Source organism: Pholcus phalangioides, unplaced genomic scaffold, assembly GCF_987345545.1.
Source record: "Pholcus phalangioides strain wild (caught in Gottingen) unplaced genomic scaffold, Ppha-v1.0 ptg000039l_1, whole genome shotgun sequence".
Classification (NCBI taxonomy): Eukaryota; Metazoa; Arthropoda; class Arachnida; order Araneae; family Pholcidae; genus Pholcus; species Pholcus phalangioides.
In genome coordinates, this window is record NW_028301625.1 from 2,136,619 (window position 1) to 2,164,162 (window position 27,544).

The following is a 27,544-nucleotide window of genomic DNA, read 5'->3' on the forward strand; positions in this document are numbered from 1 at the left end:
CCAATGTGTTCTTTTTTCGCGGCATTTAAAGTGATCACGGTGATCTTCGAATGATTAATATAATTATTTTTTTTCTATTTGCAGGAGGAGATTTGCAATCGGAAATCGAAGAATATCTACGAACGCTGACTCAGTCACGGAACGTTTATCCAGGTGGATCTGTTATTCATCCGCCCCTAGACAGCATACGTCCGTATCCTCAATTTAGATCACCATCACCTCAGTTTTTACCACCACCAGATTCTTTGGGGGCAAATGCTTTTGCGGAAGCGTCCGCTGATGCATCCACCAACGCCCAGCGATTTCAGCGTGTTTGGCCTGGTGTGAAGCCTGAAGAAAGCGAAACATCGAGAAATGCATGGGCAAGTTCTTTTGCCTCTTCTTCGTCTGTATTGGTCAAAAAGCCGGATGATGCTGAGACAGCTGAAGAGGATGTCAGGGAAATTGATTACTCTTCGGTTAGAGATGTCGATGCCGAGGAAAACATCGATGCAAATCAAGGTATGTGATTTTTCATTTTTATAAAAACATTAAAAGGCACTCTTCGGTTTTTATTTTGTTTCAAAATCTGATTTTTCAAATGGTCTACGTCGGTTCCTTCAGTTTTGTTGATTTGCAAAAATATCTCAAATACATTTAACACCGTGGAAGAAATTCCGAATACGGATTCAACTATTTTAGCATTATCCTCTAACTTTGGTTCAAATTATTTAGAGAAAATTAGCATCGAGTATATAGTTATAGTCAAATAAGTGCTGGAAACAGTCTGAAACATACTCTAGTACGTTGTTTGTAACTCGAAACCAACTAGTCACTCCCAATGAACTAGCAATTTTTTTCTCTTTTTATTTGTCAGCTCTAAATGAGGCTGGTGAAGCTGACGGCAGATTTCACGATGATTCAGGTAGCCAGGGACCAGAAGTAGAAAATTCATCCGATGACACTGTTCCAGAACCGATGGCGAGGAAAGCCAGTGACATGACCACTTCATCGCAAAATAACGTTCCGATTGAAGCCGAAAAGAACTTTAGTGATGTCTATTTTGTTGGTAAAATTTGTTTTCATTAAGTCAATGATTAATCATTCATAAATTTATTTCATTTTGTTGATCGAAGCGTTACGTGTTTGGAGAGCCGCCGGAGATAACGGAGCCACCCGTCTACGAGGAGTAATTTCCACGAACAACGACAGTTCAGAGGGGGAATGGGTGGTTGTAGATGAGGTGGAAGGGGATAGTAATAGTGCTGCAATAATCGGGGATTCTACTGTTAGGGAACAGCGTGTATAGGATTTCGAGCTCTGTTGTCTTCGTGTGGGGAAGATTAGCGACATTCGAGATGTTTTTTGCAGGCGAAAACTCCCTGTGTGGATAGTATTGTGGGTGGGAACAAACCATGTAGGAGTGAATATTTGAGTATGTCACACTACTGTCACTTACTAATATCTGCTTGGGACTGGGTTCAAGTGTGGCAGTGATTCCTGTACTGCCAAGGAGTAGTAGGGGTTATAGGCTATATGTATAGAAGTAAGATTCATCACCTCAACTTAGGCTCGAAGGAGACTTGCTCCTCTCTTGGGGGGGGGGATGTCATGTTTTTGGGACTTCCTGGTTTCACTGATAAGTGGCTTCGTTGGGATGGGATTCACCTGAATAGGAGGAAGGGGTTTCTTGGAGGTTTACAATTAGGTCAGATTATTTTCTCCCAGACCAGGAATACGGGAATGGGGGTTAGTTAATGATAATAATTGATAATTGAAGATGGCTTCTCGATTCACGTTGATCGCAGATCAAATTAAAATGTGTGCTAATAAACGCGCGCCAGGAGCTTGGGTAATGAAGATTTTTTAGAAAGTGTGATAGCTGTGAAAGGCTTAGACCTTGTAGCCATTACAGAATCTCGGGCAAAGATGGATCATTCTTACATATCTCAAGATACGGTACTTTTTAAAAAAATAGATCTGATAAGAAAGGGGGATATAGTCTTGATTCATGTAGAATCATGTTTAAGGCTGGAGAGTGTAACTTACAGAGAAGTGATACTGAAACTTCATGGGTTGAGCTTGAAAACAAAAAGCGTCATAAGCTATTTGTAGGAGTTTGCCATAACCCACCGAATCGGGATCCAAATTACATCTCCAAACTTCACGTACAAATTTCTTACATCTGAAAGAAACATAAGATGATATTAATATTAAGGGATTTTAATAATCCGGGTATCGATTGAAGAAATATTATCGATTAACCTATCGGCTAGAGATCAGTCATCACCTCCTAGAGATAGAAGGCCTCTGCGCTGTTTGCCATAAACGTCATTCAGACTACCTAGCAAGTTTGCCACATTTTGAAACACAGCATCCTATTTCGTTTCTTCTTATTTTGGCGTAGAATCTTCCTGATTGGCTCACAAATACCGCGTAGTGATTGGATGTGGGGCATAGAAATCGCCAATTCTGAACCCGATCATTTCTTTTCCTCACAACGATGATACTGGCACGAGCAGGGAATTTTTTTCCCCTGAATATTCTGAGGGAAAATGGACTGCTTACTGACGTCACAAGCTGAGTGCGGAGGCCTTCTATCTCTAGGAGGTTCTGGATCAATACGAGTGAGATTTCTTAAGTTGGTGCTCTTTAATTTTTTTATCAGTATGTATCAGAAGCTACTAAGGGGGTATATGTATTTTAGATTTGATTCTCACTAGTTCCGAGGATCTTGTTGAAGATGTTTCGGTTGGAGACAAATTTTCTTCTAGTGAGCGTCGGGTTTCTAGCTTTTTTTTGTAGTTTCTGTGCGGATGAACCTAGCAAGAAAAGAATGGTTACTTGCTTTCGTAAAACCAACTTCGAACTTTTGAGCGATGATTTTCAAAAACCGGTTGGAATCAGTGGGAAGAATTCAGCACAAAACTCTTTGTTTTGTATGATGTCATACCCTTTGTTCGAAAAAAGCGTGCTTGTTTGTCGCATCCCTTCTATCAATAGATAGCTTTATCTTGGAAAGAGAACGGCATTCAAATACAACGCCACAACAGGCAAAATGCTCAACGAGGTGACTGAGAAAAAGATGCCCATAATAAATATGAATAATATTTCAAAAATACAGCAACCCAATTAAAAATGCAATTACAAATAATATATAGATAGATAGAACCGCTCACAGCCCCGGACTGATGCAAAGCACCTTACTTCCGTTCAAATAATATATATATATATGATGAAATATTATACAATGCCCATAAGAATACTTATGGTTTTCTTATTCTAAATATGGATAGCTTCTCGATTTACCCCAACATGTTATCATATTTCTTTTTAAACGTGTGAATTGTGTTACAGTTTACTACCTCCGGGGGTAAGCTATTTCATTTATTAAGAACCCTATTAGAGAAAGTATAAAAGTGGATGAGTGTTTACCTATCATCATTTACTGAAAAAAGAAAAGCGGGTTGAAGAAAGCGATAAGGGATAGTAAAAAGGAAGTTGAATTTGGGTTGGCAGATAAAACTGGCTCTGACCCAAAATCATTTTTCAGGTAAGTCAATAATGGATGTGAAGGGACAGTTGGCCCCCCTCTCGTTAAGAGGGTCTAGGGTAGATAGCAATGTAGGTATGTGTAGTGCTTTCAATTAATTTTTCGTCTCAGTCTTTAATAGTGAAGGTGAAGTGCCGGTGGGGCATGGGGTGACAAATTCTCAATGAAATTCAAGTTGAAGATGTGGATGTCCTAAAACTTGTAAAAAATGTATGTGCAAGCGAAGGACCAGATAATATCTATCCTAGGGTCCTCAGGAATGTGCTAATGAATTGTTTGGGCCAGTCGCACAGATTTACAGGAGTAGTGTTGTTGAAAGTATCGTCCCAGGGGATTGTAGCAGAGCCCCACATCCTGGGGCAGGGTCTCTCGACAGAGATCATTGGCGGGCCCCCAAGCCAGACTTTTCACGGGCTGTTCTATAGTGAATTTATAGCATGGAAATAAAGATAATTGTCTTGGGCCTCAGGGCTGTAACCCTGTCGCCCTCGTGGGGGCCATGATTGTAAGGTTGGTAATGTGAGGTTCCGATATTTAAAAGGGTAGTAGAAAAACGGAGTCGAATTATCGTCCAGTGAGTTTGACGAGCTCTCTAAAATTTCGAAAATTATTTCAAAAGGAAATTGTTGAAGTGGATAGACGAGAATGATGTTATGTCGAAAAACCAATATAGGTTCAGGCAACACCATCTATATGCGAAGCTCGTGACGTCACTGACGTAGACCATTACACCTGTACACATTGGATATAGCTGGACGACGTATGCGAAATCTTTACCTTTTTTTTGCAGTATATCCAATGACACGGTGAAATGGCCTACTTCAGTGACGTCACGAGCCTCTCGCGGAGGCCTTCTACTATAGATGGTGTTGGTTCAGGAGGGGAAAGTCATGTGTAACCAACGTTTCCACTTCTATGATCATGAGACTAAGGCTTTAGGAAAAAGTTGACGTTTTTGCTTCATCTTGATTCCTAGGAAGCATTCGATTGGGTTCAGCATGGGAAACCCTTAAAGCGTTTTTCCATGAGATTGGGGAAGGGGGAGAAACCTGTTGATGTGGTTTCGAGATAGAGAAAGAGGTCACAGCGTGTTATGGTGAATGGGGAATTTTCTAATTGCACAAAAGTAGAGTCTAGTCAAGAAAGTGTCTTTAGTCCCATTCCTTTTCACTTTTTATAGATAAGCTCGATGAAGGTTTTCATGGGATTGTGAACAAATTCACAGATGACGACGAAGTTTATGGGGTTAGTTATGAATCAAAGTGATAGGGAGAGGCTTCAGACGAACTTGAATATAATTGCAGCATGGGCTAACGATTGGAGTCGCGACTTCTAGCGTTGACAAGTGCATGGTCGCTCATTTTGGTTCAAACAACCCACGTTTCACGAGTTGAATGATATCCCGGATGCAACTAGGGTCATCGATTTGGGAATTCTCATTGACGGGCGGCGATTTTCTGAACATTGTTCAGCGGTGGTCAAAAAAAGTATATAGAATGCTTGGTTTTATTTTCAAGAAGGTGTGCGTGAATTTTAGTGTTACCATATATTTTCAAACTATGAGTGAAGTGTAATTATTAAACCATTGTAAGTCTGTTACTCTCTGTGGTGAGCCTTTTAAACGGGAAGATCGACTCGCATTCGTGACTCAAAGTTGGGAAACACAGAAAGCAAACTTCAGTCGACTACCACTGTGCCGCCGGTAAAGTTTATGTGGAGGATCCGCTGTTAGTGCAGTGTTAGTAGAGCGCACAATGAGCATTGACTGGAGGATGTGACAAAAAAAAACTTTCAATCTCTATATTTTATTATGAACCCTCGCAAAAGTACGTTAGATGCACAGGGTAGCTACTTCGAAGGAAACACCGCACAAACAAGTGCCATCACCAGCCTACTTTTTCCTCCTGAGAAAAAAAAGTAGGCTACTGATATCACTTGTTTGTGCGGTGTTGGAATCTGGAACTATTTTTTGCTGAAGTAAAAAATAGTTCCAGACATTTTCTTGAACGCACCAGTACTTCATATTCAACTGTGCTTCTTATTCTGAAAATATCAGACGTAGAATTTTCTATTTCTTTGCTCTTAGCAATCGTCGCTGGCTGCAGTGCTGCTGGTATATTTGGAGTGATTTCTGCTGGCTTCTGTTTCTACAAGTAAGTCTTTATTATCAGGGTATTTTTGATAAAGTTATCTCATAAATAATCTAAAAAATCGTCCAGCTATAATTCAATTTTTTTCGTTATAAAATGTCCTCAATGATTTTTTGGGTCTGTTTTCAATAAAGATATGGATTTTTCCATCTTTCTAAAATGATGGCAATAAAGGAGATGCAGTACAATGAATTCAGAAATTCGATTTTTATCGATAGGAATTAATTTAGTAATGAATTAATCTTGTGATGATGAATGTCTTAATGTTGTGTATCAGTTTATCATATCGCACTTTAATAGTTCAAACTGAGGGAACGGCTGTAGCCGAAGAGAATCTTAGAAACCATTCTCCTCTAATGTGCGAGGAAATTTTTCAGTTTTATTTCTAGTGTATTCAATATCCTCTATCTTTCTCTAAATATGATAAAAACCATGTAATTAAAAAGAAATATGTGAGATATAGAGTCGGGAAATTAAGCTTACCAGCTAACCGGCCTATTGGATCTATGAAAAAGTCTGGTTATAGCTTCGCGAAACCGTTCGTGACTAAGAAACCTGATTATTTCGTTTTCTAATTAATTGATATACCCATTAATAAAATGTACTTGTTTTTAATTTTTTTGAACGTATTGAGCTGCAACTTGTTAACCAGAAAATTAATTCAGGGGTGCAAGAACTGCCCGAAATGGTTCTCTTGCTACATGGTGCGCCAAGGCGCCGAATCCCTGCGCATTTGCGCCAATTCTTGTTTGTGGTTCGCGGAGGCACCGCTAATGCACGTAGTGCGTCAAATACCCGGAATTTAGGAAAAAAAGCATGAAAATTTTGTTCACGGGACGCGTTCTTTCCGAGATGAGGAAAAAGATATGGAAGGAAAACTTCAATTTTTTTCACTTCCCACCATCTACCACAATCGCGTCATTTCGTGACTTTGAAGTAGTCCAATAACGAAAAATTTAGGGGGCTATCAAAGTCCCTAAATGAATATGCCGAATTTTCCGATTTCGAAGAGCGTTTTTTCTCTTGCGGGTTATATACTGAAAATAACGGTAATTTCTCCGCTACCAACCTGCGTTCAAAGACAGCGTATCTACGGCGTAAATTCGCTTTATTTCCCGCAAGATTGCACCCGCGCGTTTGCGAAGAATTGAAAAGGACATTAGTATACTCGTTTAAATTACCTAAATTTTTCGGAGATCGTTGGAAAAAAACGGGATCTGTAAAAACTCCAGCTAAAATATCCATAGTTTTGTCGTCTAGCCACTATGCGGTCGTGTGGTTATCGTCGGCGGTTGCCGATCGTGACAATTTCACATCGCGAAAATCAGGATTTGGCGAACAGGACCCGGCTCGAAGAAAAAAATCTCTACCCATACAGAACCTATTTTTTTGGTGCTACTGACCATGTTTTTTTTTGGTTGACAAAGCTTTTTTCACCCTTTCAACTCCATTTGGCACCTCTCCTAGAGCGACGCCAAATATGGCCGCACGGTCCGCCCCTGCATTGGTGGGGGAGGGGCATGCTCTTAACAATAGTTATTGGAAGCATGCTCATTTTATATAAACATAACTTCTGTGAGATACCAATTATATATAAATGTCCTACCTTTCCAAAACATGTTGTTGGAGAGAATGAAATATTTGCACCCTCTCTTGTTTTTCGCACTCCCTCTCGTGCATTGCTGGGATTGTACATTACTCCTTCACGTATTGCTAGTTTGTTGCTTAACGTTGTATCGTCAACAGAACTATCAATTATGAGTGAAGAATGGGTTGCACCACAATACAAAGAATTACAAGAAGTGAAATCAGTTCAGAGAATAGATAGATATTGGGCAGACATATTCAAACTTTGTAACCTTGAAAGCAGCCCAAAGTTCAAAATTTGGCCAGTTTTAGTGAAGGCTTTTTTATCTTTAGCACATGGTAATGCAGACAGTGAAAGAGAGTTTTTCAGTGTTAACAAAAGTTAACACTGAAGTCAGTTTGAACAGCGAAAAATCTGTCCTTCCAATGCTTTAAAAGGATAAGACACACGAAATCTTATGTTCAAGGGCATGAAAAATTCGAAAAAAATTGTCGTTAAGATGTTGAACTTCTGAAAGCGACTCGTGATTCGTATAGAAAATATTGTAAGAGGCTTCGTGGTGAGAAAAACAGCAAAAAAAACCATTTTTAATTTATTAACATGCTATTATGTTGAGAAATTGTTTAAACAAATAAGGTATTTATATTTTTCGCATTTCGCTTTTAAATTTAATCATTTCTTTAAATTCTGTGAGAAGCTAATTTTTTTCACGGAAACCCTTATTATATTCTACATGCACTTTTTTTTTGCCATATCAGGATGAATAAGGTTTTGGTGTTCAAGCAACAGAAATTCTTGCTGCCTAGGTTTTCAGTATGCAGGGTGCTTAATTTGAAGAGAGTCTAATAATTTTTATTCGTCATTGCAGTAATTCATGTTTTAGTAGTGACAGATAATTCAGAAAAAATTTAAATAGGCTTTAATTTGTGAAGGAAATTTATTTAGAATTTATTCGTTCCAACCATTTTTGGCGAAGCTTTTGGCATTTCACGGAAAAAGTACTCCTTATATTGCAGATACAGTTAGTTTTTAGTTCTGCTCCATTTTCAAAATTTCTGCTCCAAAATGGATGAGGGGCGCTTGCACCCCTGTTAATGAGACTTTCCATGGTTTAAGGAAAATCCTGCGTAACACATTTTGGAATTTTCCCAATCCTGTCTTGGCGATCGTGGTTGAGACGGATTTTGTGTAAATTAATTTTCAGAAGATGTTTTTTTCCCTTATAACGTTCACTGCAGCAACTTTATTCGATCCCGTGACTATCGAAATCAGTTAGTGATTTGTTTCAGTGATCCAAATTACATTCGTGAGAGAAAAGAATATTCGTTACTTTTAGTAGGAAGTACCTATTCAAATTGAACCGACGTCATCGGCGCATGTGTGTTATGGAATTTCTCCTAAGTTGTTCTGAGTGTAAAAGTATGGTTATAGGCCGTCTTCTTTAACAGTTCAATAATTCGAGATGTGAACAAAAAAAAGTCTTCAAAGAAAATTGTGACAGATTTTGAACTCTCTTGTACATCAGTAGAAATATCCACAGTATAGAAGAGTAGGTAATCCGCATCATAAGCGGATAACGGGCTCTTCTAACGAGGCGGACGAATTTTCTACCTCTACCCTCCCGCCTATGCTAGCAATACAATTTTTTTTGGGGGAACTTGAGGGTTGGTCGCCCCTTTTTGCCCTCCCGTGTTTCCGCCAATGATCCACATACAATGTGCTTGAAATTAAAGGCTGCCCTGACCGCCCTTTACAAACGCATACAAAGCCCCTTATAATAGGCCTACACTTCGTTGGTAAGGGGCGGTTATGGCAGCCTTTAAACCCTGCCATCAATATCATCAATGTTCGATCAATACTCTGATCGAACTTTTCAACAAAAATTAAAAAAATAATGGGACCAAATACATTTCCTTCAGGGACTCCACTTTTGACACCTGTGTAATAAGAAAATTGATTCCTCGTTCATCATAACTCCCAACCACTTCCCCTAATCTCATGTTTACGCATCAAGAGTTTACCATGCTGGATCGACCCGTTTCGAATGCCTTCTGGAAATCAAGATAATGTCAATGTTTTCACCTTTTCTACTGGCGATCGTTAGCGAATTTTCTTTGAAGACATTTTTTATTTGCACACACCTCGAATTATTTCTATTCTCTTCGGCCGACCTGTTAGAGAAGCCTATCTAACTGTAGTTTTATAATCAGAATAACATTCGCTGTTCTTCGGGAAGTTTTTAATCGGTGTTTTCGGCACATTATATTTTTATACATTTTATTCGTATTCCAGTTTTTCGAGAAATTAATCTAATTTTTTTTAAAAATGAGGATCTTACCTTCTTCTATAAGAGAGAGCCTTTCACTCCGTCGCATCTTCACGAATCGAGCATTGCGGAAAGGAAGAATTATTCGGAAAGTTCGAATAATTCAAATCAAATCGAGTGAAAATGTCTAGCCATAAGGCTATGCAAATAAGGCAAGTGACGTGAGAAAAAGGGAATGGCCTTATAGTTTTTTCCAACTGCATTACACTGTGAATCGAAAAAAAAAATATTTACCAAACAAAAAGTTGCTAATTTTTGCATGAGTATTTGAAATATTATTTCTCATCATAATTCATCATCTGTGAAAATTTGTTTAAAAATTCCGACTTCTTTTCCGTCCACAATGTTATCGCGAAAAAATTCAATAACATGCCAAACGCCATCGTGCAAATGAAAAGATGTTTTACTACTAAAAAAATCCACTTTGTAGTTATGCGTGGCAAAGGCACTAGAAGAAAAAGTACAGCTGAATCTGACACACTCACTTGCGTGCTTGTGTACTCTGGCCTTATACTTTTTCTGTGTTTGTCGATGATCTTGATAAATTCAATACGAGCGTTGACAGTGAATTTGTAGACTTAATGTAAAATTGTTACTCAGAGTGATTGATTGAAAAAAGTGACTCAAACATCATTTTTATGAAAAAAACTTTGATACTATATATTGCACTGCCATCTTAAGCAGAACAGTAGATTTTATTGTTGGTTCTTCCGCGTGTTGAGGCAAACTGAATTGCTGCGTGTTATCAAATTTTCATGTAAAAGCTGATTTGAAATTTCAAAGTGATTCAATTCGTATTTTATATATTTCTGTTACAAAGCAGGGCAAGGAACTAGTTGAAGAACTGCATGAGTTTTCGGCCCTTTCCACGGCGTGACCATCATCTTTGCTCATCATCCGATGAAGAACACTCATATGGCAACTCTGCCGTATATTGTGTTCAAACTCAAATCAGTATGAAGCTAATCTTGAGCAGGGTGTTCGATTTGAAAGTCGATAAATACAACGCAAGTATGAAATCGGAAAAAGGCACATCACGCGTTCTCAGGACTATTTCTCGCAATCATAAGGGAAAACGTTTGGTTTGGCATTTTTCCTTCTTCACTAGTGCGCAAACTACACTGCTCAAAACAATTAGGGGAGCAAGCAAAAAAGTGAAGAAAACCGTGCGAGACAGCCACGTATTGGCATACAATGGATAGTACACGCGTATCAATGCGCAATTCAGAAAAAAGACGTAAAAAAATTTGGAATTAAGCTTTAATTCTTTGAAAATATGGAAAAAACATGAAAAGATGATTTAGGGCAACAATTTGGTTACATGTAAACGATAAAAAAAGTACTGTTTAGACATGATGCATGAGTTATAATAGGGCGTGTGGTCTCCTCGAACAGCTAAGACTGCTGCACACCTGTTTGCCATGGATGCGATGAGGTTATCGATCAGACTTTGGGGAATACTGTTCCACTCCTCAAGAAGTGCGATCTGCAAGTCTCGGACAGTAACAGGCGGCCTTGGTCGCGCAGCAATGCGTCGTCCGTGGATTCAGGTCAGGAGAGCACGCTGGCCATTCCATACGCTGTATTGTTTCAGCTTCAAGCATGTTCTCCACCAGACGAGCTCTATGCGGTCGGGCATTATCATCCTGGAAAACAAAGGAATCTCCAATGGCTCCAGCGTAAGGGATGACATGAGGTCGCAGTATCTCGTCTGCATACCTTCGGGCCGTCAAAGTGCCATTCCGAATGATATGCAGGTCCGTACGTCCGCCTATGCTGATTCCACCCCATACCATCCAACCAGCTCGTCTGTATTGTGACCTTTCACGAACGAATGCGGGGTTATTTCGAGTGCCCCTGTCCCTCCATACCAGAACACGTCGGGTGTCACACTCCAGACTGAATCGGGACTCGTCTGTAAACAGCACTTGGCTCCAATCATATTGCTCCCAATCTCGATGTTCAGCAGCCCATCTTCTTTGAGCCGCACGGTGGCGTGGGGTCAACGGAATGCAGACCATTGGCCTACGTGCATAGAGCCCTCCCTCATGAAGCCGATTACGTACTGTTTGGCTGGACACCCTTCGTCCTGTTACCAAGAGCAACCGTCTTTGCAGCTGCGTAGCATTCTCTGTTCTGTTTCGACGGGCTGTTAACCGTACATACCGGTCATCAGTTGCTGTAGTGGCGCATGGCCGACCTTGCCCTGGTCGACGTCTAACATTTCCTGTTTCTTGGAATCGATTCCACAGCCTTGCAACAACACTTCTGGCGACTCCAACAGCGTCCGCGACACTACGTTGTGTTTGCCCGGATTCCAGTCTGCCTATAACACGCCATGCCATGGATTCCGGTAAATCACGTTGTTGAGACATCCTCAAGTCACCTTGTCTCAAAAAATAAAAATACTGCGCAATCGAATTTCACAGTTACGGCAGTAAAACAGACGTTTCTGCAACATCCCGATTTCTACCCTTATTTCCTTTTTCTGGTTTTTGACATCATGAACTTTGATTTGCATATGAAGTTTTCTTCTTCCGTTTCCTGCTAGGCTTTAAATTATGGATGATTCATTTTATGTTACTTATCGGTATACATCTTTGCGTAATTTTGTTAAAACCATGTGCTCCCCTAATTGTTTTGAGCAGTGTAGTTGCGGCCTGTAACCGGTTACTGGTTGTAGACACGCTTCTACATGTGCGCTATGAGTTGTCTGAGTGATTTGCTGAAATTTCTTATCCATCTATACGGCTGTCACGAAATATTTCATCACGAGCAAAGAAACGCGCACTAGACGAATGCGAAACTTGGGAGGAGCCGCTGACGATGGATTCATCAAAGAAGCTTGCGTTGTGTCTCTTTGATTTTGTGTAGTAGAGGTTGTGTGGCGCTGTGGTAGGAACTGGCTTGTGCTGGGGAAGAGGGAGGAGGAGGAGGCAAAAGCAAAACGAAAAAAGGTCAAAGCAAGTAAAGCAGATGCGATTCAAGAGACGTAAAACGAGTCACTTTGATGTACCGATATCAGACATCCTCACCAGAATTTTTGTGACGGTGGCTCATCACAAAAATTCTGGAGGAGCACCAAAATCATTTTGCATTGTTTTATGATAGACAGGACCCGATTTCCACATGGGCAAGTGGGACATTTGCCTTGTACCTCATGAATTTTTAGCCCCAAAATTTAAACATATACAGTATTTTTTGACCAACCAAATATTTTTCACCCCAGTTGCAAGGGGAACACCGCTGATTTTCGCTTTGCCTAGGGCCCATTGAAGTCAAAATCATGCCCTGGATGCGGGTAATCTACATTTTTTTTTTTAAATTATTTTTTGCATTACTTGTATGTAGTACAAAAATAATAATGAGGTAATTATCACTATCAATGCAACATTAACGAATTTGTGCAGTGAGCCGAACCTATATCTTAAAAACGTTCAAAATAATCATTTTAGGTTCAGCAGTTGTTCTTAGCAATCACTTTTTGCAAACTGAGAAATTCATACCGTTCTTTCAATACATTCTAATTCGAAAGATTTACTATATTCTAATATGTTGAGAAAAATTATACAAGATATAATCTTATTAGCTAGATCTCTGCTATAGAAGGTGCTGGTCGAGAAGTTAGAAACGTATGAAGTGACCACACGACCCGTATTTTACGGGGATTTTATTTAATCAGGACTTTGATTCTGATTTCATCGAATTCGTTGAAAATTAATTCAATGGTATTATACTGGAATCAAATCCATTTGAATTAATGACTAAAATTTTCTAGGGAGGCGCTTGCAAGCCACCTACCTGTTTTGTCTCGTAACCTATCTCATCCACATTAAGCGTGAGCTCAGCAAATCACTCGAGAACAAGCCCGGACATACGTGGCGTGGATCCACCCCAAGGGGCTCCAGTGAGCAGAGCTGATTATGCAAAAAATTCCTGCCGCAGTCTTAAAAAAACAATAAAAGTCTATTTAAGACATTATCTATACGTATAACGAAAGTTTAGCCGGAACGTTCGCACTGATTTTGATTTGTTCTACATTGAAAACTTTTTCCGTATAACGAAGTTTTTGATGCAACAAAGCGACTTCATTATATGGAGACATGATTGTTCATTAGTGTAGAATTAAGTTTCATTAAATAGCAGAAATTATATATTATGAAAATCCGGTGTAATAACTTCGAGTATAGGCACGAATTATGCCAAAATCGTTATCCAGTTGAAAGAAAATTTGCGTCAAGGTCTGTCCGGATCTAGACGGAACATGAGACTTTCAAAAGAAAGCGCTTTTGCGCCCTTGAATTACATCAAAAGCTATTCCTTATACGCTAGCTCATTCATTAAATTAAACCGATTCGCGACCCTGAATAGTGTTCGACGTGCTGATCGGAGTCGGGATTACATTCCACCTCTACTGGCGTTAATAATTCGAGCTTTCACGAATATTTGCCGCCGACTTTGTAGAACCCATTTAGGCCCAAAAGTTTTAGTGGTTATGACTGCTAAAAGAGAGGAGGAGGGAAAGGTGTCGAGTGTAGGCTGGCTTGAGCATTCGTTGCTCACTAGACGGTCGGACCTTACCGTCATAGTAGACTGCGGCAAAAGGAGGAAGGGGTGGATATTTATTCGATGGGAATTCCCCACGCATTCCATCAACACTTTCAGAGAAAGGGATGAGCCGGCTGTGATGGTCGTTGGTCGGTCTGTGAAGAGCACCACCTCATCATTCCATACATCATTTTATAAGAGATCCGACGCTTCCCGTTGAAGGTACTGTCAGATCATGGCTGATGATATGACTAGGCAGAGTGCCATCCAGTCCGCTAAGGAGCTGCTTTCCATCGTGTAAGTTCGGTTTTTTTTATTGTTACTTATCGTTATTCGAGCTTACAGAATGCAGAAGATATCATAAGCAGGAATTAGACTATAAAAGTTTTGCAAAGTTCTTTTATGAAACTTGAAAATGCAACCAATAAATGTGTAGGTTACATTCGGGCGAATGTATCCACTAGGCTTATTGGTTGTTTTTTTTTCAAATTTAGTAAAAGATCTTTGTAATCCCGGCCTTACAGAAGATAAGAATATGATATTTTAAACTGAATTAGGCTGGGGGGATCGCACTATAAAAGTTTATAAATGTTTTAGAAACTTTAGAAATGCAGCCAATAAGCGTATTGGTTAAATTCGCACTTCACAAATGCAACCAATAAGCCTATTGGTTGCATTTGTGAAGTTTTATGAAAGAATTTAAAAAAAAACAACTTTTATAGAGAGAGTGTAATTCCGGCCTTATTCAGTTCAAAATGTTGTATTCCTTCTTCTGTAATATGTAAATGAAAAACCTAATCCGCAGAAGAACCGGTAATATGCATGTCTATGCATAAAGAATTACAGTATAAAAGAGTTATATAAAATATCTTTAACTTTTAATAATAAAGAAATCTTTACAAAACTTAAAAACACAGCCAATAAGTCTGTTGGTTATTCACTCAAATGTAACCGATACGCTTATTGGTTGCATTTTTCAAGTAAAAAAGATCTTTTATCAAACTTGAAAAATGCAAATGCATCGGTTACATTTGAGTGAATGTAGCCGATGCGTTTATTGGTTTTTTTTCTCAAGTTTTGTACAAGACCTTTTTATTAAACTTTTATAGTGTAATCCCGGCCTAAGAAACGATACTGCAGTTCATAGTGCTGGTAAAACGGAATTAAAATGATCGATATTAAAATCACAAACGGTTAATATTTTTGTTTTGATAGTTATTGGTTATAAAATTCAAATTCACTTTATATAAATTATGAGGGAATCAAATGCAATGATGCATTATGAGCTCCTCTTGCACCGGCAAGGGCGCGGTAGCCCAGATCGATAAGATACTTGCCTAAATTACCAAAGGATGTGCAGAGGTGTCGCGAGTTCGACACCCGCTTCGTCCTTGTCAGAAAACTTTCCTGACACAGAGGTACAACAAGAAAACGGCGACTTGACCGCAATTAAAATTTGCTACCGCAGGGAGTCCCCCATCGAGGGGGGTTAGCGCACCAACCCCTCGACGAGTATAAAAAACAAGTCTGCCGTTCGGAATCGGCAATAAATTGTACGTCCCGGTCTAATTAGCCCTCGTGTGCAGAAAATGACCGTGGTGCGACAAAAACTATCAAAAAATAATCAAATGAACCGGAAAATTTCGTTTCGGTTATTTGACTGAATTGTTTATAAATACTATATGTTAAAGAGAGGTTTCCAAAACGCGGTGACTGCCACACTCTAATTATAAAAATAGTGTCTCATCTACCTACCTGTATGGTTCACCCCATAAGAAACGTATTGGAATTTAAAAAAAAAAAACTGATGTAAAATGGGTGGTATTAGCATGTTTTTCATTGAAACAATACATCAGCACAGCAATTTAATTAGTGGAGATTTTTTAATTAGCTAAAATACATATATATATGGTTAATTAAGGGTAAAATATACAATTTGCCTGAGATTTAAATGTTATTTATAAACAGATAAAATCTTGCTTAGCAAAATTGAATAGTTTTTGCTTCGAATTTTATTTTCAATCCTCTGGATTTTGTGCGATTTTATGTCTCAAAACGTAAAATTTCAGCAGCTCTCAGAAAGTGACACCAACAAGGAATCAACTTTTTCTATATAAAAAGTATTGCATTTGCATAGTTGTATTTTGTACTATAATGTATGTAATGCCAAAAAATTACGAAAAATAGATTTAATATACACGGGACTATAGAGGGTTAATTTTTATTCATCAAGCATCGACAAAAGGTCAAATTGTGGATAGGCCATTGTGATAGCTTGCAACTGGAAATGCAAGGAGACAGATTGGCATAGGCGAAGACAGGGCGAAGCAGGCGATCGCCCCTCCCGTTCAATGAAAAAATTATATTATTGGCATAGGCGGGAAGGTGGAGGTGTTCACTATACATACCCTCAGTGATTCTCCCCCCCCCCCACACAATTCATGGAGCCCGTATCCGCTTATGCTGACAGATATAAACGTGAACAGGGAAAACCAAATTTGTTGGAATTCAAACGTGAGTTGCGAAATAGAAACATGTCAGCGTGACTCAAGTAAAAATGCTAGTCATAAACAAATACGTACTATAAATGCTGTGAACACAGCAATTTTTTTTATACGCGTTAAAAACAGAACGTATTCATTGCGAGACAATCGGGAGACTGGTACCCAGTGTACAAAATTACACGGTGCAAAATTACCTCTTACCGCAAATTACTGGCGAACCGTTGCTCTTACAGGCATACTTCCACTTACAAAAAGTATTCAAGTAACATGTTGAAAGGGGTTATACCAACACCATCTATAGCAGAAGGCCTCCGCGCGAAGCTTTGACGTCACTGAAGAAGTCCATTTCACCTATATCCATTGAATATAGCAGGCCGATGCATGCGATATCTTTACCCTTTTTTCCAGTATATCTAATGACTATAGGGGAAATGGACTTCTTCAGTGACGTCACGAGCTTCGCGTGGAAGCTTTCTGCCATTGATGGTGTTGGTTATACACACTGTCCCAAATTGTTTGCACAGCGGATATTTCTGTAACCGTTGACTTTACAAACATACTTTCAATTACAAAAAGTTTTCAAATGACGAGCAGTTACTTAAAGTCTGAATATATTTTAGGGGTCGTACACAAGAAAAGGAAGAAATTAACTTTTTATACAGTCCGCGTTTTCTCAAAAATCCAATTAGAATGTTGTTGTCGTCCTGTCTCTCCTGGTGTGCCAATAAAAAAAAATCCACGTTTTTAAGTTCAATATTCACTGAGATATTCGAAAAACGGAGGAAAGTTGTTAAAAAAAAGCGTTAAATATGGAAAAACCGTGAAAAATCTAGCATGAGGGCCCGCCAAAGATTCCAGCCTTGGGCTGCTGCTACAGGATGTGAGGATCATTTTCCTCTCTACTACAGGGGTCCTCAACCTTTCTTGAGTCGTGAGCACTTCCTATGCTTATCATCAAACGAACATTCCCTCACGGCAATGTTGTCATCCGTATACCTGAAATCCGCATAGTTGTAATTCTTGAATGCAATTTTTACAGGGTGTTAATTGAAGCGTTTTTCAAGTGCTCACGAGTAGGAAGTCGGCCACGAGCACTGATCATTCTTGGAGTTTCAGGGAGCACAATGGTGCTCGCGAGCAACAGTTTGAAGATGACTGCTCTACAACTACAGACTACTCTTTCAGTTTTGTGCTAGTTACGATCAGGAGGGCAACACAATGAAATGCAGTGGCTTGTGAAGGAAAATGTAATCTGTTCAAATCTGGATTGAAAGTTATGACTTGAATATCGACGGACATAGTGATTATACATCGACCAAGTTTGTCTCCATTGCACTTACTGAGAAAATAAATGCACCCTCAAATAAGTAGGATGGATTATAATGATCACGCATTATGACGGGGTTTCATTATTCGTATTTCTCATTAGCTTTTAAGGAATATGATCGGGAGCGTTAGTAGGCAAGCCATCCATTATCATTCATTCAATTTTCTTCTCAGCGTCTGAGTCTAATGAAAGTAACCTGATATCCGAAAACACGAATGATCGCTTTATTTATTTTGTTGGATGTCTGCTTCTGGGGCAAATACCTACAGTTGGCAGAACTGTCTTCTTAATCTGAAATGATGACGATTAATATCTGTTGTGCCTCATACGATTTTCAGCAGACATGTCTGCAGTTTCAGTCATAAAGTGAAATGAGCGAAAGGAGACGCTCGTTCCGAAAGTTTTGTGATTAACTTTAACAAACTCTCGTTTACTCTTCACTAAACATAAGATTTATTCTTTTGTTTTTTAAATCCTCAACAACTTTATTTTTCTTTGTTATAAATTTTCTGCTCAACGCTTTTTCCTCTCAAGGAAACAGTTATTTTCCGGATATTATGCCGAGGTGAGCTCGGAAAGAAAAGTCATCACGTCTCCGCCGGGACTCGAACCCAGGCCCTCTTGCATACCGGGCAAGAGGGCCCTTTTTCCTCTGTCAAAAAAAGAATTAAAAAAACGTTCAACAGTTTACTCTCATAACATTGCACTAGATTTAAAATAAATGAAACGGAAACGTCTTTTTTTACAGATATTTAAAGCAATTCTCTTGGGAAAATTTAAAAAATATCGGAACTTTTTCAAAATAATGAAAATGCTTTGAATTATTCTGTATCTATATCGATTGACTTCAATTTGTCAACTATGTATTGCAGTTCATTAGCACTGCATGTGTGGTAAGAACCAGGGATTTTTAGGTTTTTTTCTGTAAGTACCATGACATACTATGTTGTGTGTAACCCTAAATGATTTTAAGCTGTAACTGTTGACCATAACCTGGACATTGGAGCTGTATTGACAGTATGAGTTCTTGTAAAGTATAATGGCTTTGTCTAATTTGGTTCCCGAAATATCTCGCTGCACAACGAGGTGGCTGAGGAAAAAAGGTTACAGAATTACATATAATAGAAAATAATCAATTGCAATGATTCTCTCCCCCCCCCCCCCGTTGATGCTTAGCCAGTTTTAATAAAAAAAGAAGTGAGAGTCCTGCGTTTGAAATTATGCAAAATTACATTTACTTAAAATATTGACCTAAATAATATCGCAGTAATACTGGGAAATTGAAAGATAAATGACAGATGGCAGGAGCCCGACTTCGACACGAGGAGGTCTTAGGCAAGGCAGGAATTAGGGCCTCTGACGTGAGTCAAAATATTTTGGCTATCTAGTGTATAATGCCTAAATAATGTTTTGGATAGGAAATTAACGAAATAAAATATCAGATGTCTTCTTTTTTTTATTTGTTCATTATCATTACATTGCTTGACAAAACTCCCGTGGAACCATTCACACTCGAAATAACATAACAGAAAGTAAGGTAATATAATAAGGAAATAGTTGCGTTTCAAATTCGTTTCAGAATTTACTTAAAACAATAACGAGTGTCTCATGAGCGGCTTGATTGATAATTTTTTTCCCTTGACTCAAATAATAATTTATTGAGAGAAAAGAAAAATACAATATATATATATACACACACACACACACACACACATACATGCAATATTTTACTTAAGGGATCACTTGATCCGTTCAGAGTATACAAATATTTCTGTGGTGACAAACACTTTCATATAATAGCAAGTACAAACAAGGTATACAGACACAAATATTACAGAGGCCTTGGTGTGACAACACTGTATACTGGGGGCTAAGAAGTACCTTCCTATTGTAGTAAAAGATTAATATAATCAATAATTAGGTTTTTGAAAGCTCTTAATTCTTTTTCATATTTTATTTCATTTGGCAGATTATTAAAATATAATGGAGCCAAATATATGAATTGCTTTTGGGTTAATGTTTTTTTAGGTTGTATAATATTATATTGAAAACCTCCACGAAGACGTGTTTGTTGGGCATTGCCTGATTTCAAACCAAGTAGGACTTTTATAAATAAACATTAGACTTTGATGTGCATATATAGTTTTTCAATAGTAATAATAATAATAATAATAATAACGTGATCCTCACGTATTCCCAAGGGATCAGCATGATCCGTCCAGGGAATTTGTTAGTATTAGTAAACATCCATGCCCGAACCGGGATTCGAACCCAGACCTGCACAGTGAGAAGCTAGTTCCCTAACCACTCGACTGCCAGGCGGCAAGTCTCTAATTAATCGATAATTATTATCTTATTAGTTAATCGTAATTAATTATAATTAATTATCTTAAGCAATATTCTAAATTAAATCGATAGTCTGATTTATAATTATAGGCAGATAGTGTAGGGTTACGAGAGGAAATAATATATATAGTTTTTTTTTTCAGAAAACTTATTTCAAGTTGGACTCATAATCGCCTCAAACAAACCATTTCAAAAACTAATTTATTTTAACGATTAAATTTTGATTTTTTTTCACAAACTTTATTGTTGAACATTTCGAGTTGAATTATTTATTAGTGTTATTTCTAATCACACAAAATGCATCAGTATGCACCACATTCCCTTAAATGACCAATTTTGCTTACATGAAAAATTACGTGGTCAGAATCACACTTAATTCTGACCTCGGCGTCTGACTTGAAGTGACGTATGTTTTCCGATGAGCGTAAAATTTGGTAATCAACTCAAGTGTTATCCCCGGTCAGCTTCGATAGTGGTTGTATTCATCCTGTGAAGATGACACCTATAGTGTGTTGAAACGCTTTAGGAATTCATGGAATGAATAGGAATTCATCATTCTTTTTTCTTCTTATTTGCCTTTATCGATGGTTCCTTTGATTTGCCAGTGAAAGGATTATTACTATTCTAAATTGCAAACGTACAGGATTGGTAAAAATCCAATAGACATTAAAAAGATAAAACTAAAATAATTTTTTGGCAGCATTTTGGTGATTAAAAAAAAACAACAACGAAATAGCTGAGACTCGTCCTGATAAGGGGAAAAAGTTATACAGCAGCAGATTGCCAGGTAAATTTGGTTGCCGACCCATGCTTCCTGAGAGAGTGAACACGATTACGTATCTAGTGCGTTACAACAAAACTAATTCTAATTGGATAGTACGTATATTCTAAATTGGATAGCGCATATTTTTTAGACGGCCGCTATAAAATCGAAATCACTGAGTAGTTTGCATCAATTCCATTAAAAAAAATATTTCAAATTGAGCCATGTGCAAGTGGCTTTGTTTGAACTTGAGTAATGACGATTGGCTAAATTTTATCATCAATTGAAGGTATGCATTCACCGGAACTCAACTCTCTCATCAACTATTCTGTGCTCCATGCCGAATTAGAACACTCAAGTCCAACATGCGTTGGTGAGGATAATTTCGTGTAAAATAAAATTTCCGGATATGCGATTTCATGAGTAGGTAACACATGTTTAATATAGTTTAAATTGTTTCAGGAATGTGTAAGGTGCAGTTGGCAATAAGGGGCGTGGAGGACGATTTAAAGAATATTTATTTTTTTTATATATAACGTGATGATCACGTATTTCCAAGAGATTCTTACAATCTGTAATGAAATAAATGATCTGTACACTCTGAACAAAAATAACAATTTTCGAATTTTTTTTTTCACACACAATCTGCAACAATAACAATTATCACATCTACGAGAAAAATTGACAGAGCATTGAAAGAGAGCCCGAAGTTCTCAAATTTGAAGATGACGATATGTTCTGGTTGCAAAAGCAATTACTGTACCTGGAATTGATGTGATATACAGTGGAACCTTCCATAACGGACACTACCCGTTAGTGGACACCTCCGGTTACCAAACACTCCTCGTTAGCGGAGAAAATTTTCGGTTCCGTGAGTGTCCGTTATTCAAAGGTTCTAATGTAGCTCAAACTTTTTAAGGTGCGCGACGTTTCAATAGTGTCACAAATCTTCCGACAAAAAAAAAAATCAAAATCACCTACATATCACCTATCATTCATTTGCGAGAATGCTGCTTAGTAAAACTAAGCAGTAACCACATCACACTTAGAAAATGTCTATTAATAATAAATTATTTTTGCTAAAACTAAGCAACAATTGTAGCTGTCTGTTTTTTTTTTTTTATAATTTTATTATTAATAGATATTTTTTTGTGATGCGAATATTACTTTGACTGCAATCAATGTAAATACATGCATATTTTCAATTTTAATTATTTTACGTTTTGCAATGAACTTTACTATATTCTTTTGAAACTTTACTGTAACTTTTTTATTGTAATTATTTTCGAATTTTCAACCCGATTTATATTACTCGGTTGCAGCAAAACATTGATGCAAAAAAAATGGAAAATTCGTCTCTGCATCTTTCAATTTTTTTTATGTGGATTTTTTGATGTGGTTAACATCACTTCCAGGGGGGTGATAAGAAATTTTGTTTTTGAAAAGGGGCGATCGGCTGAATAAGTTTGGGAAACACTGCTGTAGTAAGATATTGCAACGCCTGCATCGTGCCATAATATAATGTGTACTTGAATATTGAATGCCGTTGCTAAATTTTTTGCAAAGTACCAGAGCTCCCACCGTACATTCTGTGCTTCGTTCCCCCCCCCCCCCCAAAAGCATCTGCAAAAATATCGGACGCTGAGGTGAAGCATTAGTTATTCTAACATCCCAAGGATCTCTTTCGGGAGGAAAGATGAAATGTGTGAAATAAATACCTCCTATTAATGTGTTTACTTGTGCGTGTTAAAATATGTGTGTGTGTGAACTCAGGGGTGGGAACTCTGTGCCAATTGCGCCGCACTTCGCCAAAACTAATATCTTGCGCCATCCTGCTCCAATAGCGTATTTTCGCATTTTTCTGCGCCAAATAGCGAATTTTGCTTCAGTATGTCCGGAACTTCGGAAAGGACGCCAAAAAAATTTTGTTCCTGCTAGCCACGAAACGTTTCTTTACGAGAGAGAAAAGCGTGTTTTATTCCACTATACTTAAACTATCGGCCCCTGATCGGGCTTAACCATCGCGAAACCCCGATATTGTCCGTGATCGTGGAACTGGAGATGGCTTGCAATGCCTTTCAGCTTTAAAGTGCAAATTCGAGTGTTTCCGTTTAAGAAAAAAAAGTCGTCACTGGAAGCAGCAGAAATTACTGTAGTCGATTGTCATTGTGTTAAATCCCGATGTTTCGTGAAAAAAAAATTTCATTCCGGGAGTAAAAAGCGCATATCCGCCAAATTACGAATGTTAGTTTAGAAACTTTGCCGAATAACGAGCGTTAAATCGCTAATTTTGCCGAATAACGAGCGTTAAATTGCTAATTTTGCCGAATAACGAGCGTTAAATCGCTAATGTTGCCGAATAACGAGCGTTAAATCGTCAATATCGCCAAATAACGAGCGTTAAATCGTCAATCTCGCCAAATAGCGAGTGTCAGATCGCCAATCTCGCCAGATAATGAGTGCTGAATCGCCAAACATCGAGTTGATTGTTCCGAAATTCTCTCCCATTTTGCAACAATTTCTTTCCAAGTATAAAAAAATTAAAAACTTATAAAATTTTTTTAGCTCATTTGAAGTGCTGCTGTTCAAGGCAGCAAATAGTGCCCACAGTAAGCAAAAATCATCTTAAATAGACGGGTGCAAAAAATTTTATGATAGCCGCTCTTTCAAACAAGGTGTCAAAAGCCTTAAACACCAAAAACAAAAATCAAGCTGACGAAAAGATGTTTGATAACAAAAGACAATGCAGTTTTATTTTGAAAAGGGTTGAGGGTTAACGAAAATATTCTTGTTAATTTCACTGTTCCAATTTATAAATATCTGCTCCAAATCCCATATTTTGTTGCTCCAAATCCCGAATTTGCTGCTCCAAAACTGCTCCGAATCCTGAATTTTGCTGCTCCAAAGCTGCTCCGAAATGGACTTAGTCACTTCCCACCCCTGGTGAACTGTAAATTATGGAGTGTTTTGGGTAGAACCCCTTGTATTATCAAGGCGTGTTAGTGTTGGGGCTTCCGGTCGCAGTGACGAAACTCCTTCCGAGGAATCAAGCTTCGTGTTATCAAACTTGATGAGTGACAATTTTTCTTGAAATCGGCTTCTATCTGAACCTTGTTGCCGATCTTGCGAATATAAAATGAATATTGGTGCGATAACGTGGAAATGGAAAAAGAAATATGCTTCGGAATTTCGATGAGTAAATTAAAATGAAGACAAAACATAATTAGATGTTATTTCCCTTTTTTTGGGATGAGCAACGGAAGTTTGTGACTTCCTTCTGAAGGAAAAACTAATCTATAATAACAGCAAACATCCAGTTAATATGATTTGGTGATATTAAAAAAACAGCGTTTATTTGTTTTTAGACTTCTTTGCCCTATTTTTGATTGAAAACTGGAAGATGATTCACTTTTATACGCTTTCATACGTCATCATAGCCAATTGAGATAAGTTTCGTTTTTTCATGGGACGCCATTTATATATATACTTACGAAGATGATTACTAACCGATAATTACTTGAAAGATCGTAAACTGCTATAATTTTGAATTTTAGTTTTATTGAAATCTATTTAATGACTTTCCTCACAGATTCGGCGTTTTTTCGTCACGAGACTAACGAAGGTGAAGTTAGGGCGAACTGAATTGACGGTTTCTGTCGCCGCATAAGGAAAAAACCTCCTTATTTAAGATGTATGGCGGCAACCAAATGCAAAGAAAGATAAAAAGAAAGAGGCCGATGAAACGAAATTTTATGGGGGAAAAAATGCATTACAGCTGTGCGTAAGAAATATTTACTATATAGCCCGTGTTCACCAGAATACGCATTCCAGCAATCTGTGCAATAAGACGAGTTCTTTTACTTTATAAAACGAATGCGAGATCTGGTTGTAGCTCGATCGATTCTGGATCAGAGCAAAAAGAAAAGATATATTGAATTTTTGTTTCAAACGCAAAAGGGCCCGCCTTTTGGAATATCCATTGTTTTAAAATCGAAAAATTGAGGTAGAAAGGTTTCGTTAAATCATTTTATGCACTAATGTAATATATATTTTTTCCCCATCAGGCCGGGGTTGCTTAAATTTCGAGAATTTTTCGAATAATTTCGAATAATTTTTGAGGGCTGGAAGGTTTTGAACATGCTCCATTCAATGGTCATGATTTATGTCAATTATTTATTTCATAAAATAAATCATCGATAAAAAATATCAACACGATAAGAAGATTTGTTTATGTCCATAATGGGTAAAATTATATACGTATAAAATAACATGTCCTGACTGATTCATCATCGCCAAGCCGAAACCACTGAAGTTATAAATGTGAAATTTGGTCGGTAGTTTCATTTTATAATGTAGACTCACACCAAGAAGGGATTTTAAAAAAAAATTCTACACCATAAGGGGGAATTTTCAGATAATGAAATTCACGTGAACGAAGCCGCGAGTAAAAGCTAGTTTAATTATTTGGGCTGATTCGATTAATTGGGTCGGTTAATCGATCAATTGTTAATCGCAGATAAAATTTTAGTTGAGTTAATCGACTCCATCAATTCGATTAAAATTTTTATTAAAAGTTTGTGAATTAACTTGATTTCGTTGAGATTAGACGTCTTATAAATAATGTTCTATACAAAACATTTTGGATAAGTGACCATATTTAAAAATATTTGAATCAATATTTTTGATCGGAATTGGATTGAACGAAAACTGATGATTTCAGAGTTTCAAATTGGGTTTGATGAGAGTTTTGGAAGACGACCAAAATTTATTGTCTCCACTATGAACGTTTTTCGTATTCTTGGAAGCGTCAGCTCATCTTCTCACAAGTACCATACGAAAGGTGTTTCTAGGAAAACAAGCAACAGTATAATCGAAGTAGTTTCGAAATCAGGGGATAACCAAAAATAGCTGATTTAAAAAAAAACAAAACAAGCAGTTGTGTTCAGCATATTAAATTGCTCGAAGCGGGCAGCCTTAATTTCTCAACTTATTCCTATATTTGATTACATCTACCGAATAGGTGGGCGAAATGAATAAAATATATTTTTATAGCATCTAATATTATATTGACACAAAAAATATGCAATTATTAATCGATTAAAAGTTTTCGGATTTATGAATTATAACTCGTTTGTTGAAAAGATTGTTATTTTTGATGAAATCTAAACGAGAGAGAAAAAACAAACTTGATAAAAAAAATGTACATATGATTTTGATGCTGTCAAAACTTTTTTCGACTTATCGAACATACTCAGTCTTTCAAGAGAACTTTGTTTTATTACTTTGGTGGCATTTTTTTAACGTCATTTTTCAAGATTTTTGGAGCAACATCATCCGGGCCATAGTAAATTATTTTCGTCATCAACAATAAAATGAATGTAATTAGTTTTCCGCTGTTGAACGAGAATAACTCGAATAATGATAACAAATTTGATTTAACACCTTGTAAATTATTAATTTTAATTTGATAATTTTACCTTATTTAAAATTACCTTTATCCCGGTTCGGACATGGATGTCTACTAACCTAACACTAACAAATTCCCTGGATGGATCATGCTGATCCCTTGGGAATACGTGATGATCACGTTATTATTTTAAAAAACCCTTAAACCCTTATCGGGGGGGGGGGGGCCTGTGGGCAACCCCTGCCATAAAGTATGAAGGGGGGGGGGGAAGAGAGATCTCTCTCGAATTTATTTTTCCCATCTACTCTGGGCCCAACAAACTCACCTCGGGAAGAGGTTCAGTTAAATAAATAGTAAAAATAAAGTTATAATATAAACACATTTCTTTATTCGTTAATTAATATTAATAATCAATCTGTTGATTGGATTTGGAGGATTGAAAATCCCTTCAGATCACAAAGTGGATGCATGCCAACTGTAGGGTTGGAATGGTAGTTACCTCTGACGGGTTTTTACCGCCTTTGGAAAAACCAAATATAGGCCTGGTATAATTATTTTATAAGTATTAAAAATATTTAGATTAAATTCTCCTTAACCAAACAAAAAAAAAAAAAAACATGTGATTGAATATCGTCATCTTTTTTCCTAACTACTAACTGATGTCGAATGATTCTCTCAATATTTTCAAATTTACGAGAGTACCAAGTTTGACTTTTCAAAAGAAAATTGATAAATTTTCCGCTTTTTTTTCTTCACAGCCGGTTTGCGTTCACAGCTGTAACACGCTGTGCAAATGAATGGACGTTTCCTTATTCCGATTGGCCCGATCGCTGGACACATCAAGAAATATTTCCCGTTAGTCGCCCGCTTTTAAAAGCTAAAAAAAATTGAAATTCGGGTTTTTAACCAATCGGAGACGACGCGGGTTTCCAGAATCGGAAATACGGACGCACTATGTTCGCACCCCAACATAATAGCGACTGTTTAGTGATGGGTTTGTGGTGCGTCAGATCTCTGAAGCTCAATCTCTTCCGCCATCATACAGAACAGTCA

The 27,544-nt window shown here is 37.7% G+C and overlaps 1 protein-coding gene across 2 annotated transcripts in view; it reads left to right on the top strand.

Annotated features, from left to right (window-relative positions):
* The window catches only part of LOC149065453 (uncharacterized), a 115,398-nt gene that overhangs the window by 74,709 nt on the left and 13,145 nt on the right, over positions 1–27,544 (top strand). For both annotated transcript variants that reach the window (XM_089253804.1, XM_089253803.1), the window contains exons 2-4: positions 85–501; positions 857–1,048; positions 5,619–5,685. In XM_089253804.1, coding sequence (XP_089109930.1) covers positions 85–501; positions 857–1,048; positions 5,619–5,685 — 676 coding nt within the window. The remainder of the gene's footprint in view (positions 1–84; positions 502–856; positions 1,049–5,618; positions 5,686–27,544) is intronic.